Here is a 13789-nt window from a genome sequence, read left to right on the forward strand (position 1 = left end):
GAGCGAAGACATTCTTATCACCAGAGACGGGGAATCGGGGCCAGTAAATCTGTACACACAAACCTTGTTAAGCCAACCCCACTGTGCCTAGTTACTTCTTCAGCATTTAGCACCTCTAGCCCAGACCCCGCTGTCCGGTCCACTCTGCACATGTTCACCATTTGTCTGAAAGGTTTCAAAGCTGCCGGCTCTGCTCATTTCTTCAGGTCTCTGTTCCCTGGTGAAAGCTCCCTGTCCGTGTACAAACTCAATAAAATGTGTGTGCGTTTCTGCCATTAACCTGTCCTTGCTGATTTAATTTCCAGACCCAGCCGGGGATCCTCAGGGCAAAGAGAACTTCTGCCTCCCCTGCAGGGTCATTCCGTGGGCAGCCGCCTGAACCCGGGGAAATGACATGAATGGCAGTGGTTGGCCATTCACAGCACAGGCCACACTGTTTGAGGGGACTGCACAGCCAGGAAAGGTGTTACCCAGCTTCCCACGGGATCTGCAGGGGAAGGCCACTCTGTCACCCATGGAGTTCCAGGGAGCCTGAGTTTCCCGTCGCTATAGGCACCCCCCTTCTATCTTTGCCATTCCCATTGCCCACCCTGCTGGAGCAGCAGGGTGGAGACTTGTCCTCCTGGCCAGCCCTGACCAGTCTCCCCCCGCCCTCCTGTACCGGCATGGGGTTGCCTTTCCCAGTCACTGGGCTGCCTCCCTGCTTCCCCGCCACACTGCTAGTCACCACGCCTGTCACCCAGAGGGCACCAGGAGATGGGAGCAAGGCAGAGGCAGGGTGAGACAGCCGGTGAGGATGACAAAGAGGGATACAGTCAGCGTGAGGCTCTGGCGGCACAGCAGCAGGCCCGGGGAAGCAATTACATTGTGCCGGGGTTCTTCCTTGACCTTGACCCGTCTGCCAGGTGGCTTTGAACAGAGGAGCCCTTGGGGCTGGTTCTGTGCATTCCCCCTGACTGAGTCCAGCAATTAGTGTCTTTTAAAAAAGCAAAACCAACTCGAACCCCCGCAGAGTCGCATGCGGAGTGAACTGGGAACTCGGCTCACATTGAGCAGTAAGTCAAGTGACAGCTGGTATATTTTTTTCTGAGACTTTAACAAAGGGACTTTCTCTCTTCATGGACCTCTGGAGTCCCAGAGCAGGAAGCAACGCGAAGACCGTGCCACTTGAAGTCAATTTAGAACATGCAGCCCAGGGGAGCTTGTTAGAATGCCGGCTCCTGGTCCCCAGCCCTGACTGGGCCAATCCGATTCTGAGCTTTAATGAGTTCCCAGGTGATTCATGAGCACGTGAATGCAGCAGAAGCCCCGCTCTGAGGATTTTTTGAAAGGAGAAGCAGGTTTGGGTAGGAAAATCAGGTTTTGGAGCATGCCGAGTGCTTGACAAATCAGCGCATTCGTCCTTCAGACTTCAAACTTGCTCTTACAAAAGACCTCTGGGTCCTCTGGGTCAGTGTCCAGTGGCACACACTTTTCTGTCCCGCTTTTGAGATGCCCTGTCTTTCACAGATGGACCTAGCACTTAATCTAGGAGCTTTTCTATGGTTGCAGTGTCCCTTGAGACTCCTGGAGACAGTCTGGGACACTGTGCTGGCCGGGTGGCCCTCTGGGAGGTGCGGTTGGTGGTGGCTGGTGGTTCAACCATCTGTTAACTAAACCTGATGGAAGTAATGCCAGAGAACGTGTTCCTTTCTGAAGCCAACTCGCTCGTTTCGTGTTTAAACAATGTCTGGTCAGCCTGCACTGCTCCCAGAGGCTCAAAAACCTGTCAAAAGCTGAATGCTTTTGTGCCGAAATAGAGCCAGGAAACCACCTTCCACAGTCGCCCAGGCACAGGTCTGTCCTCTGTCCTCATGGCCTGGGGTCCCCAGCTCCTCCACCACATGCAAGCAAGAGCTGACAGCCCCTTAGCTCGATGCTTCAGAGCTCTGCCTGCCCACTGGAGTCACTCCCCTGGGAAGCTTAAACACCACACACAGTGAAGCCCTCCACCCCACCATGCTGCGTAATTGCTTTTTTTTGGTGGGGCCCGGGCACTGGTATTTTTCCCCTTTTTAAATAGACTTCATTTTTAAGAGCAGCCTTAGGCTCTCAACAAAATTGAGCAGAAAGGACAGGGTTTGCGTACATACAACCTCCTGGTCCCCTCACCCCCCCACCCAGAGGCTCCCCCACTGTCGGTGTCGCCCACCAGAGTGGGACATGTGTCACAATCGGTGAGCCTCCGCTGACACCGCGATCACCCGAAGTCCTCGGTTGGCACCAGGATCTGCTGCTGGTGTTGCACTTTCTGTGGGTCCGGGCCAATGTATCCCGCTGCGCGTCTACCAAGAGAGTCTCATACAGGGCAGTCGCTGCCCTGCAAACCCTCCGGCACTGGTCATTTTAAAGAGCACGTACGTGAGTTTCATGGTCAGCCAGGGCTGAGAACTACTGATTTCGTGCTTCCCGAGTGCCAGGCCCTGCTGTGAGCACATCAGGGGAATTAATTCCCTGAATTCTCACGTCACCTCTGGTGTAGGTACAGTTCTATCCCGAGCCATTTGGCAGTTTGTCCAGTGTCACACATTAGATGGGGAGCATGTGAACTATGTCCCTTAACCGCTAGGCCACGCTGGCCTTGCAGCCTGCCTCTCCAAGCTGCTCAGAATCGCACTGGGGTCAGGTCAAGAAGAGAGTCGACTGTCCCTTGCAAGGGGCTCACTTGCCACGCTCCTGAGCAGAACTCGGTGCCTCCAAGCCCAGAGCCCCTGTCCTCTGGGTCCTGCCCTACCAGCTCCGCCTTCTGTGACTGCCCACGCCAGCTCATTTCTTTGCTGTCCCTTACACATGACCTGCTGGTTCCAGCTCTGGTACATCAGCCCAGGGCACCCTCCCTTCACTCCCTACCCGGCCAGAGTTTAATCCTTCCCTGCTAGGTCAAGTTCCAAGCTGCTGGCTCCATTCCCTGAAGATCCAGGCCTCTTGGACCCGCCCCCTCCCTGCCGGAACCATGCCCTGCCTCAACTGTGCCTTTTGGGATTCCATGGCAGAATCAGAGGCTCCCCTGGGGGGAATTTCCCGTGTCCCTAGGCATACCCCCTGCAGTGTGCTGGGCTTACACAGTTGGAGGGCCCCCAGGACGTGTGGGATATTGGGGTGTTTCTGCTAAAGCAGAGGCCAGAGGCCTCGTTAGCTACCCAGTACAGTACACAGGTATGGCGAGCGTCTCCCAGAGGGCCCCCCCGCCCGCCCCCACACACACTGCTATGGCTGCAAGACCTGCTTCCCAGTGAACTTTGACCCCTACTCTGGGAAGAAAAGTCTCCCATGATCCGGGCCCTGCCCACCCCCTAGGGGGCGACTGACCACGCCTCCTGATTTGCCTGGGTCAGCCTCAGTTTCCCTGGCGTGGCTGCGGTTTCTACCTTGATGTAAGAACTAATTGCGTCTCTTCTCACTCTCTGAAGTGCCCCGTGTCGACAGTAAATAATGCAGTTGCCCTTCCTTTCAGCTCACCACTCCCCAGGGAGGTCCCCCTGAGATCGGCATCCGTAGGAAGACACCACACCCCAGGCTGCAGGGAGGAAGGGGCGCAGCAGCGCTCCTGGCTCTGGGTCGCCACTCACAGGGCAGAAGCTAGAGCCCTGGTGGGCCTGTCCTGCGGGGCCTCAAGCTACTGAAGAGGGGGGAGCCTACTGGAAATGCCACGTGAGGCTGGCTTCTCCCCTCCTCCCGCCCTCCCATCTCCTACGTCTGTCTGGTCACCTGCAGCAGGAAGCCAGGGGTCCCGGCAGCCGGGAGACAGGTGGAGGGGTCAGCCCCCCCCTCCCCAACCCCGTAAAGAGCAGAGCAGGGGAAGGGCACAGCAAGGGTGAGAGGCAGACAGGCCCCAGGGTGGCACAGCGCAAGGAGCCTCTGAGCTCTTTAGATGCGGGTGTCACTACATCTGTTTTATTGGCTAAACACCTGAATCAATTGGTAGGTGTATGAGGAATCTTCTCATCCATTTGGAAATGCATCTAGCTGCTTGCAGAAAGCGTGATCCAGAAACCCTGGGTGTTTCTAGCATTAGAATTCTCCCATTTTGGTAACCAACAAAGCTTTGGGGCATGAAAAACCTAAGCCTTTCCTACTCCTTTAGTTATTCTGAATAATTCAGTTAATAAAGTTGATAGCAGCAGTTAGGCAAGCAATAAATACCTTTGGTATAAGAGACTATTGACCTTCACCTGGTGCTTTGGCTGCGGTAAGGACACGGATGTCATCACGTCGGTATTTATTGAGCTGAGCCCTCACCCCCCTCCCTGGTGCATGAGAAGGCCAGGCTCAGAGAATTCACAGTCACATGGGGGTGGGGTAGGGAGGGAGCAGTGTGGGGGGGCCCTGCAGAGGCCTCTTCCCCCCTGCATGCCTGGCTCCATTGTCAAAGACAGCAGGCACCCCCTCCCAGATCTTGCTTTCTTCCACTGGGAAGTGGAATACATACTAAAATGGAATAATAACCAAAACCCAGAGAAGATTCCAAATCTTACCTCCAGCCAAGAGCTTCAGCTTCCTCTCCTGTGACCCGTCTTCAGGGAGCCCGGTCACATCGCCTAGTTTGAGTCTCTGCCATTTTAATATCGTCAGGAGAGTTTTCTGGGGAGCAGAGGAAGGACCTACAGGAGACAAAAGGGCAACGTGAGCTGGGGAATCCACTTTTCAGCCCACACAGGAGTAACCGGTTTTATTTGATTCGGGCCAGTAGAATCATGAATAAATAGATATATGAAATAAAGCATGTGAAAACACAACGCCCTTGGGGTTTTACGATGATGATCAAAATGTAGGGATTTGAAAGTGTATCCAGCCCTAGCTGGCGTAGCTCAGTGGACTGAGCGAAGGCCTGTGAACCAAAGGGTTGCTGGTTCGATTCCCAGTCAGGGCACGTGCCTGGGTTGTGGGCCAGGTCCCCAGTAGAGGCCTGCACAACACAACCACACATTGATGTTTCTCTCCCTCTCTTTCTCCTTCCCTTCCCCTCTCTCTAAAAATAAATAAATAAAATCTTTTTTTTTTAAAAGTATATCCATTTCCATAGGTCTGCTGCTCTGGTCGCTAGAGAAAAAAGTGATTCCTTGTCTTCTTTTTGCACTTGTGCTCTGTTCCGCAACCCCTGGTCCGCATGTTCTCATTTTATAGGGTCACTAGTCCTGTGGCTGTTTGCCCCATGCCCTTCGCTCTCACCCACACTGATAACCCCTGTTCCCACGGCACAAACCATCCTACACTGGCGTGACCCCGAGGAACCTCTAGGATGACCCTCCGCCCCCTTCACTCCCGGCACTGGTGGGGCCAGCCTCCTCCTGCCCGCAGTTAAGCCAGGTCGGCTCGCGTATCCAGCATCGACTCAGAATGCCTGGGGGTGGAACCCAGACACACGTCGTCTTCTTCTTCTTCTTCTTTCTGAGTCAGGACACTGAGGGCCAAGGAGATTAAGTCATCTGCCTGAGGGAGCACGTCAGTGACCCTGCGGAGCACAGCCGTCAGCCGTCCCTGCTCGTGCCACCCCCAGAGTCCAACATCCCTTCTCTGCCAGGAGTTACGCTGTGAGGGAGCATGGAGGGCACGTTACAGCTTCCCTGGGGAGGAGCTTCAACAGATGGTTCTCAAAGTGTGGGGGTCCACACTGGGGGTCCCAAAAACCCTTTTGGCGGGTCCACAGGGTCAGCACCGTTGTCTCGGAAGTCCTGAAACGTTACTGGCTTCTTTCACGTGTGCACCGATGGCAAAACTGTTGACGTCTTAGCATCGGTCCCGGCATGCTGCAGTTGGTGGTCCCAAGCGACGCTGGGTGTCGCAGAATTCCTTAACGGTCACAGTTCAAAATGAAGCAAACCCCAGAAAACCTTCCTTAATGATGTTCTTGATGCATCAAGTAAAAATGGCTAATTTTATCAAATCTTGACAGGTCAGTAAAAGCCCTTGTAATTACTGTGTAATGGAATGGGAGGTGTGCTGGCTTTCCTTGAGGTGATGGTGGTCATCCTGTGGAAAAGCACCTGTATGGTTGTTAACGCTGCGAGCTAAACTAGCTACTTTTTTTTTTTTTTCATGGAGTGTAACTTTTACTTGAGATAACAATGGACAAATGATGGTTATTCAGCCTTGGGTATTTGGCAAACATTTTCCCCAAAAATGAGCAATGTGGAGCTGCTAGTTTAACGAAAACTAAAAGTGTCTGTGTTGCCAATGATAAAAATCCAAGCTTTTCAGAAGGTACAAACTTCTGGTTATAAAGTAAATCAGTCTCGGGGATGTAATGTACAGTGTAGTGACTACATACTCTGTTGTAGCTCTGAAAGATGCTCCAAGAGTAGACCTTCAAAGTTCTCATCACGAGACAAAAACGTGTAACCGTGTGTGGCAATGGTTGTTAACAACGTTTATTGTGGTGATCATTTCACAACCTATATACATATCAAATCATTACTTTGTGCACCTGAAACTACTAGAATGTTACAGGGCAACTATTTCTCAATTTTTAAAAATCTACGTTTTCAAGCTGTCGTTGCAGTGCTTTTCCCTGTATTTTTGGGACTCTCGTTATGCACCTGTTGTAAACCTGAAGGTGTCCCACAGGTCTCTGAGACTTTTCTGTTGACTTTTCTCCACCCTGTTTTCTCCCTGCTCCTGAGACTGGATAATCTCAGTTGGTCATCTCCAAGTTCACCGTTTCTGTATTGTCTGCTTGAGTCTGCTGTTCAGCACCCTACGTTTTCACTTCAGTTATACTTTCCAACTTTAAAATTTCTATTTGGTTCTTATTTATAGTTTCTATGTCTTTATTGAGACGTTGTCCTCATACCTGAATTCTTTAGCTCTGTTTTCTTTCAGTTCCTTGAACATGCTTAAAATAGCTCATTTAAACTCTTTATCTAGCAAGTTTGGGGACAGTTTCCACTGGCCACTTTTTTTCCCTGTGTATGTATGGACCACACAGGGATTTCTTTGCATGTCTCATCATTTTCTTGTGAACACTGGACATTGTAAACAATATAAAGTAGCAACTCTGGAAATCAGATTCTCTCCACTTTCCAGGGTTTGGTGGTGGTTGTAAGTTTAATGACTTTTCTGAACTAATTCTTTAAAATGAGTATTCTTTGTTGTTTGTGGCCACTAAAGTCTCTGCCCAGTTGGCTTAGTGGTCAGCCAGTGATTGGACAGAGGTTTCCTGAGATGCCCAGAACCAGTTATTCTCCTAGTTTTTGTTGAGGGCGTCTGGGCACGTGGTGGGCGTGCATGCCTTCAACACAGCCAGGCAGTTGGCAGCTCTGCCTTAGCCTTCGCTTCCTGCTAGCACAGAGCCGTAAGCTCGGTTGGAGGTGAGAACCTACTTACTGTATCTCAGGTCCTTCCTGCACATGCGCACAGCCCTGGACGTGCTCACAGCCTTACACATGTGGATGGTCTCCTATATTTCTGGAATATGCCGGAGCTTTTCTGTGCCCCCTCGGACATCTCATTGCCTAGATTTCTCTTTTAATCCTTTCGGTTAGCCTATTGTTTGGGTTCGTTGCCCACTGCCTCCGGCAGCCGCGATGTTAAACAATTGCCTCTGAAGTGTTTTCTGACAAATACCCGCAGGGAAATGTTCACACAGGGTGGGCTCTGAGTCAGATGACAGGAAGATGATCTTGTGAGTGGGAACCTGCAGGCAGGCCAGATAACGACAGCTCCCTGGGACTGGGGCTTTGGGATCGCTCCAACTCTGTTTGGCCCCCTCTTGAAGAAATGCTTCTCGCATTGCCTGTGGTTAATTTTCAGAGTTTTGAAAAAGTTGACTCAGACAACTTTTGCTGACGTTCTTGTTGCTTTTACAGAGGAGAAAATTTCCAGAGGTCCTCACTCTGCTATTTTGTTTGATGTCCTCGCCCTTCTGCTTCTACTGTACAACTTCACACAGAGCTGGCTTACATCGTTATGATAAACTGATATTCTCATTATCCACCTACCTGGAAATTTAGAAAATGTGCATTCTTCATCAGAAATCTGGCAGCTTTCCAATACTTCAGAATTATTCTGATAACAGCAGTAGTCATAGTAATAAGAATGATTTAAAAAAATACTTTATAATGAAATGTATGAACATTTGGAAGATCTCATGAACCAAGTTTTTCCAAGTGACCAATACGTGATGTTACAAAATCCTACATGGGTACAAGCTGCCCGTAAAATGCAATATAGACCCCTGGGTTTTACATAACAAGTATGAAAAGTTCATTGACATGGTTTCAAATTCAGCACTGCCACTAATCTTCGAATAGTATCAGAGAAGGTTATCGGCAATCATATGGACAGACTATTAAAATATTCTTTCTTTTTCCAACTACACGTCTGTGTAAGGCCAGTTTTTCCGCAGATACTTCAACCAAAGCCGTGTATTACATCACACTGAATGTGGAAGCAGATAAGAAAATCCATCTGTCTTCCATTAAGCCAGATAGTAAAGATATATAAAAAAAAAAAAAAAACAGTAAAGCAATGCCACTCTTATGAAATTTTACTTTGTTCTGGAACAATAGAGGTATTTTTCCTAAAAATATGTTATTTATTTTAACCTGTAATGAGTTTATTTCTGTTATTTTAAATGAATAAATAAATGTTTTCCATTCCCCTCAGTTTTAATATGGTATATATCTAAAGACGTAAGACCTATAAACAAACATTCTTGGGAGTCCTCAGCTATTTTGGAGAGTGTGAAGGGGCCCTCCTGCTAAAAAGTTGGAGGACCTCTGGTTTAGACCAATCCGGGAGGTCCAAGCCCAGAAGCCACCGCGTGTACTTTAGGTTGCGTGAAGCTCTTTTCCTGTAACGTGGGAAGAACCTGGAGTATTCAGACAAGACTTTCACGGCAGGCTGCAGGAATGCTGCCGCTCCCCTCAGCCAAAGGGAGAGACACTAAGGAGGGAACTCAGTTAATTGTTCGGGGAATTCCTTCCTGGCTGGTTTTGCATTCCTGCGAAATCGCTGCGGGCCACGCACGTCACTCTGCCAGCGTCTTGCAGAGACGCTAAACCCCAACCCTATTCCTGCCATTTCAGCCGCTAGCTCGGAAGTCCCTTCTCCGGACTTGCTGGCTCTTCCCATTTGTGTCAGGCAACTTAGCACAAAACTGACCTACGAGGTTCTCTGAGAACATCCTGTTGTCTCCCCCAGTGGATTTTTAGTCGTTTAGGGCGGGACAGGATGTCTCATGCGTCTCCTTGACCCTTCCTCAGCTCTTAACACATCAGGCAAGAGGACACAATTCGATACACGTTTGTCTAACACTGAACCTCCTGGGTTAGACGTCTGTGTGCGTTTTACACAGATCAGTCAATAAGTATCAGCATCGCCTCTATGTCAAAGCCAGCCTCCCAGCTCCTGCCTTCTGAATGTGGTTGTTGGCTTCTGTGCTGGGCAATACATAGAGTGAGATCGGGGATGTTACAATTACTGTGATGTCAAACGAGATCAACAAGAGGGCAAATTACAAAGCAAGCGTAACATGTTTGTACTGGGACTGCAGAGCCTGGGGAAGGACTCTAGTGGGAGAGGTCAGCGAAGCAGGTCAGGCTCAAGGCTCCAGGGGACTCGTCAGTAAAGGGAGGGGCTGCAGGAGCACCGGCCTGAGCAGGGAGAGCAGGCTTGGCCTGACCCAGGATTCAGTTCCTCCCCTGCTGGGCCAAAGCTGAACACCCGGCTTGGTTTACGTAAGTCAGGGCAGCATGTGGACTGGAGTTTCCAGCTAGAGGGGCTCACTGGCTGTGGCTCGAATTTAACGGTCATGTTAAATTAAAGAGGAAATGGCACACTGTTCATACACACGAACCTAGTATATGGTCTTATCCTCACAGTCTCCTGGCAAGAACCAGGCTTTCTTAGCATGGTCTTAGAGAGTAATTGCTTGTGCTGTCCCCACTCGGCGAGGTAGAATACTTCAGCTCCTTGTGTACAAAGTCTCACTCCAGAAAAGGATGCTTTTTCAACTTCCCGTAGCATAAACGGGGCTTAAAATAAAAGGAGGGAAGAGACTAGAATATAAGACATTTCCCCATTCCTCTAAGCAGCTCTCAGCATTATCAGCTTGGGGGGAGAGTGTGGGAAGTCCTAAGGGACAACGCTGAGCTTCCCAGGATTCTCAGCAGAATGGGGACAGACGGAACTCAGGAGCCAGTTGCCTCTGACCGCAAACCCCTTTCCAGGGGGACCCCAGATGTTCCTGAGTGTGCAGTAGAAGTCGGGTCTGTTTCCTGTGTGTGCCCCGACGTGAGAAGTGTCAGCATGCATGTCCGTCCAAACATGGTCAACTCACCTGTCTGTTCTCTTCATCCTAGCTGTACCCAACATGACACCGCTGTGTACCAGATTTCCGCTAAAAACTGTTTTGGGATGATCTGCTGTTCCGCTTCCATTGAAGTCGAGCACTCGTCAGAGAACACACAACTCCTTCCTAACCCGACAGAGGATGGGACCACAGGTTGGAACCGTGGCCCACAGACCTCTGGGCAGAAAAGCACAAATCAAGTGGATGAGGAAAAACCTCCTTCTAAGGAAGAAGAGAGCCTCTGGTTGGGGACTCCCATATCAGCTGATTCCTCGTCCTCCTCCAAAGTTAACCCTTTGCGCTCACTCCAGTTACTGGCCAGCAATGATACGCACTCGTCCAGTTCGGAAAATCCCTCGGATGCTAAAGGAACACGGCACATGGAAGAGGCTTGTGATCCGAATAGCACAGAGGCGACTGCAGATGGGTTGCTTTTTCCTAATCCGAGTAATGTTCCCGATAAACAAGATGGCTCTTGCCACGGGACAGTGCAGTCCAAGTTATCAAAGTTAACGGATGGTGCCTTCAACAGCGATGAAGACTTGCACGCCAGCCCTCAAAGCCCCAAAGCACAGAAATACATTAGTGTCAGCCTACCACTGCTGGAGGCAGCCACGTCCATTTACCCAGGTGACGGGGCCCCTGTCAACGAACAAATCAGCTCACGGGTTTCCAGCGACGACTCTGACAGTGACTATGAACTTTGCCCAGAGATAACCCTAACCTACACCGAGGAGTTTTCAGATGATGACCTGGAGTATCTGGAATGTTCCGATGTTATGACGGACTACTCTAATGCGGTTTGGCAAAGGAACCTGGAGGGGACTGAGCGTGTTTTTTTATTAGAAAGCGATGACGAAGAGATGGAATTCAGCAAGTATGGCCTGGGGGAGCGTGAGCCCTCGCCCGGTGAAATGGGTCGTGGGCCGCGGGTGTCAGATGACACTGGACCGATGGAGGCCTGTGCTGGCTTCTCTGGTGATCACTCACAATCCCAAGGAGTGACGGCAAGGCGTCGCCGAGCCTCCACCCACGGGCCCCCATGCCCACAGGCAGGGATGACTCTGACTTTGGGATCTCACCAGGACGGGACGTCCGCCGTGACAGACCAGGGCAGATATAAACGACCCACGGCTTCTGCTGAAAATGATTATCCAGGAATTCAGGGGGAAACCAGAGACAGCCACCCGGCAGGAGAGGAATTCGCCGGTGACAAGCCACTAACCGTGGATAAAGCGGCGACAGGCAGAGAGGCAAAGCGCCTGTCTGGGGAGTGGGGAACGTCGGGGATGAGCCAGTGTGTGAAGATGGTGGCCGAGGAGAGACGAGGGGAAGCGGGTTCATGGAGCCAGAGCTGCTCAGAGAAACCTGGCCAGGCGAGGCGGCCGGGAATGAAGGGGAAGCCCAGGAAGCCGAAGCCCAGCCTGAGAGACAGTGCCACGGACGGCACCCTTCACGGCCCCCACCCCGCTGAGCCCACTGAGCACCCACTATCGCAGGGCGAGAGGAAGGACAGTTCTGGCACCACGGCAGAAGCTCCTGGTTTGAATTCCCCGTCCTGTCCAGAAGGGGCTATTCCAACCCACGCGGAGCAGGAGGCAAAAACGCTGCAAACGCCACCAGGCGCACGCCCCCCGCAAGGGGGCTCGGACTTGGAGGGAGAAGGGGTGCAGGTTAATAACCTCTTCGAGACAAGCCGGGCTCCAGACCAGAGTGCTCATCCTCAGGTAAGGTTTCTCTTTTGAAAAATTACAAGGTAAAAGATGTGTGTGTGTGTGTGTGTGTGTGTGTGTGTGTGTGTGTGTGACTCTGCCTTCCCGTCTCGTTCCCGATTGCCGAACCGCAGGGCAGCCAGGGCCCTGGTGAGTGACAGCTGCTGCTGCTAGGAAGGAAATCTGGTTTTGAAAAAAAGCCCAGATAAACCCTAAGCCGTCCTAATTATAGCAAAAGACAGATAGAAGTAAGAGGCACTAATGGGATCCCGGACAGCTGGAAAAAGGAACCCGATAGCCCATCCACTGTGTGTGTTTTATCGGGCGACACCCCTCTTCGGAAGGGCTTTCAAACAAGTGTTTGGGGGCTAGGCCCTTAAAGCAAAAGCAAAACATTCTTTTTTGTCATTTTGGGGGGGGGGACTTTGAAAATGGGCGTGTTGGCTTCAGTCAGAATTTGTGGTATGAATGGAAGGTTTCGGTGTGTCCGAAGGACTCGTCGAATTCACCTGCTGGTGCTGGAGAGAGGAGACAAGGCAGGCTTTGCTGGGCTGGGGGGATGTCTGGATCGGATGTGTGTTTTGTTTTGTTTTGTTTTGCTTAGACCATGAAGTATAAAAGAGTCTAAGAAAACACTGCTGGAGAGTCTATTTGTTTTACCCTGTTACTGATTAGGGGGTGTATTTGAAAGAGATGGAATTCAATTCCTGGGGATAATTGATGCACAAATGATGTGTTCGATATATGAATTTATTGTGCTTTTAATGTGAGAGGGTTCCGATGGGCTTTGACTTGATGCCGTGTAGTGCCAAGGTTCTATTTTGTAAATAAATACATAAGACGAGTTATTTACCAATTATTTTTACTATATCTTGTGTTCCTTTCCTCCAACTTTGTAGTAGAGCCCAGTATTGTTTTTATAGACTAGACATACCCCCGAGAAAATAAAATGTTCCCAAATGCACTGAAACTTATTGAACTCTCTGTGAAAAAGTCAACATTTACTATATTGATTTCTAACAGTCCCATCATAAAATAGCCAATCTAAAAATCTCCAGGGCTGAGGCGGCTTTTTACTAAGCAAACTGTTCTGCCCCGCTGGCCAGCCTGACGTGTACAAGCCCCACTTACACTCTGTGCGTGAGAGCCAGGTCTGTCCTATGTGGCTCTTGAACGTGTGCCAATGACCACAGAGCCCCAGCCAGATACATGCAGGGAGGTGGTTTGGTCAGGTACTAATGCAAAACTCAGTGACGCTATTAATTTTTGCCTGTCGGTAAACACAGCATTTCTATTCACCTTTTCTATTCATAAAGTGCTTTTCCTAACTCCGCAAAGTGCTTTTTACAGTTGTTCCCCACACTGAGCTTTCCATTGGGCACACTCATTATCAGAGGTTGGGGGGAGGGTAAAGTAGTGAAGAAGGAGGGGCCATCCACAGTGTTAGACCCACCATGCTGTCGTCCTCAGCTTGTACCCTGAACTGAATGTTGAGACCAAGGGCCCGGTGACCAGCCAGCCAGCTCCCTTGTTTCCTGGCGATGCAGCTAAATCCAATGGGCCGTCTCTGGGACCAAGGTCGCCTGTCCTGTGCTCATTCTCGTCTCTGTCGAAGTTCTTATGGGACCCTTGCTCACACACTCACACACACTCACACATTCAGGAACACACACCCAGCACACCAGCAATTCACTCCAGGTCCGGAGTGTTTGGTGGCATGACTATGATCTCGGAACCATGAACACAG

General features: G+C 50.5%; 1 protein-coding gene across 1 annotated transcript in view; it reads left to right on the plus strand.

Annotated features, from left to right (window-relative positions):
- The window catches only part of ALPK2 (alpha kinase 2), a 94555-nt gene that overhangs the window by 28198 nt on the left and 52568 nt on the right, over window positions 1-13789 (plus strand). The window contains exon 4 of the mRNA XM_028523540.2: window positions 10341-12057. Within this exon, the coding sequence (XP_028379341.1) occupies window positions 10341-12057 (1717 nt within the window). The remainder of the gene's footprint in view (window positions 1-10340; window positions 12058-13789) is intronic.

This window comes from Phyllostomus discolor, chromosome 9 (assembly GCF_004126475.2).
Source record: "Phyllostomus discolor isolate MPI-MPIP mPhyDis1 chromosome 9, mPhyDis1.pri.v3, whole genome shotgun sequence".
NCBI lineage: Eukaryota > Metazoa > Chordata > Mammalia > Chiroptera > Phyllostomidae > Phyllostomus > Phyllostomus discolor.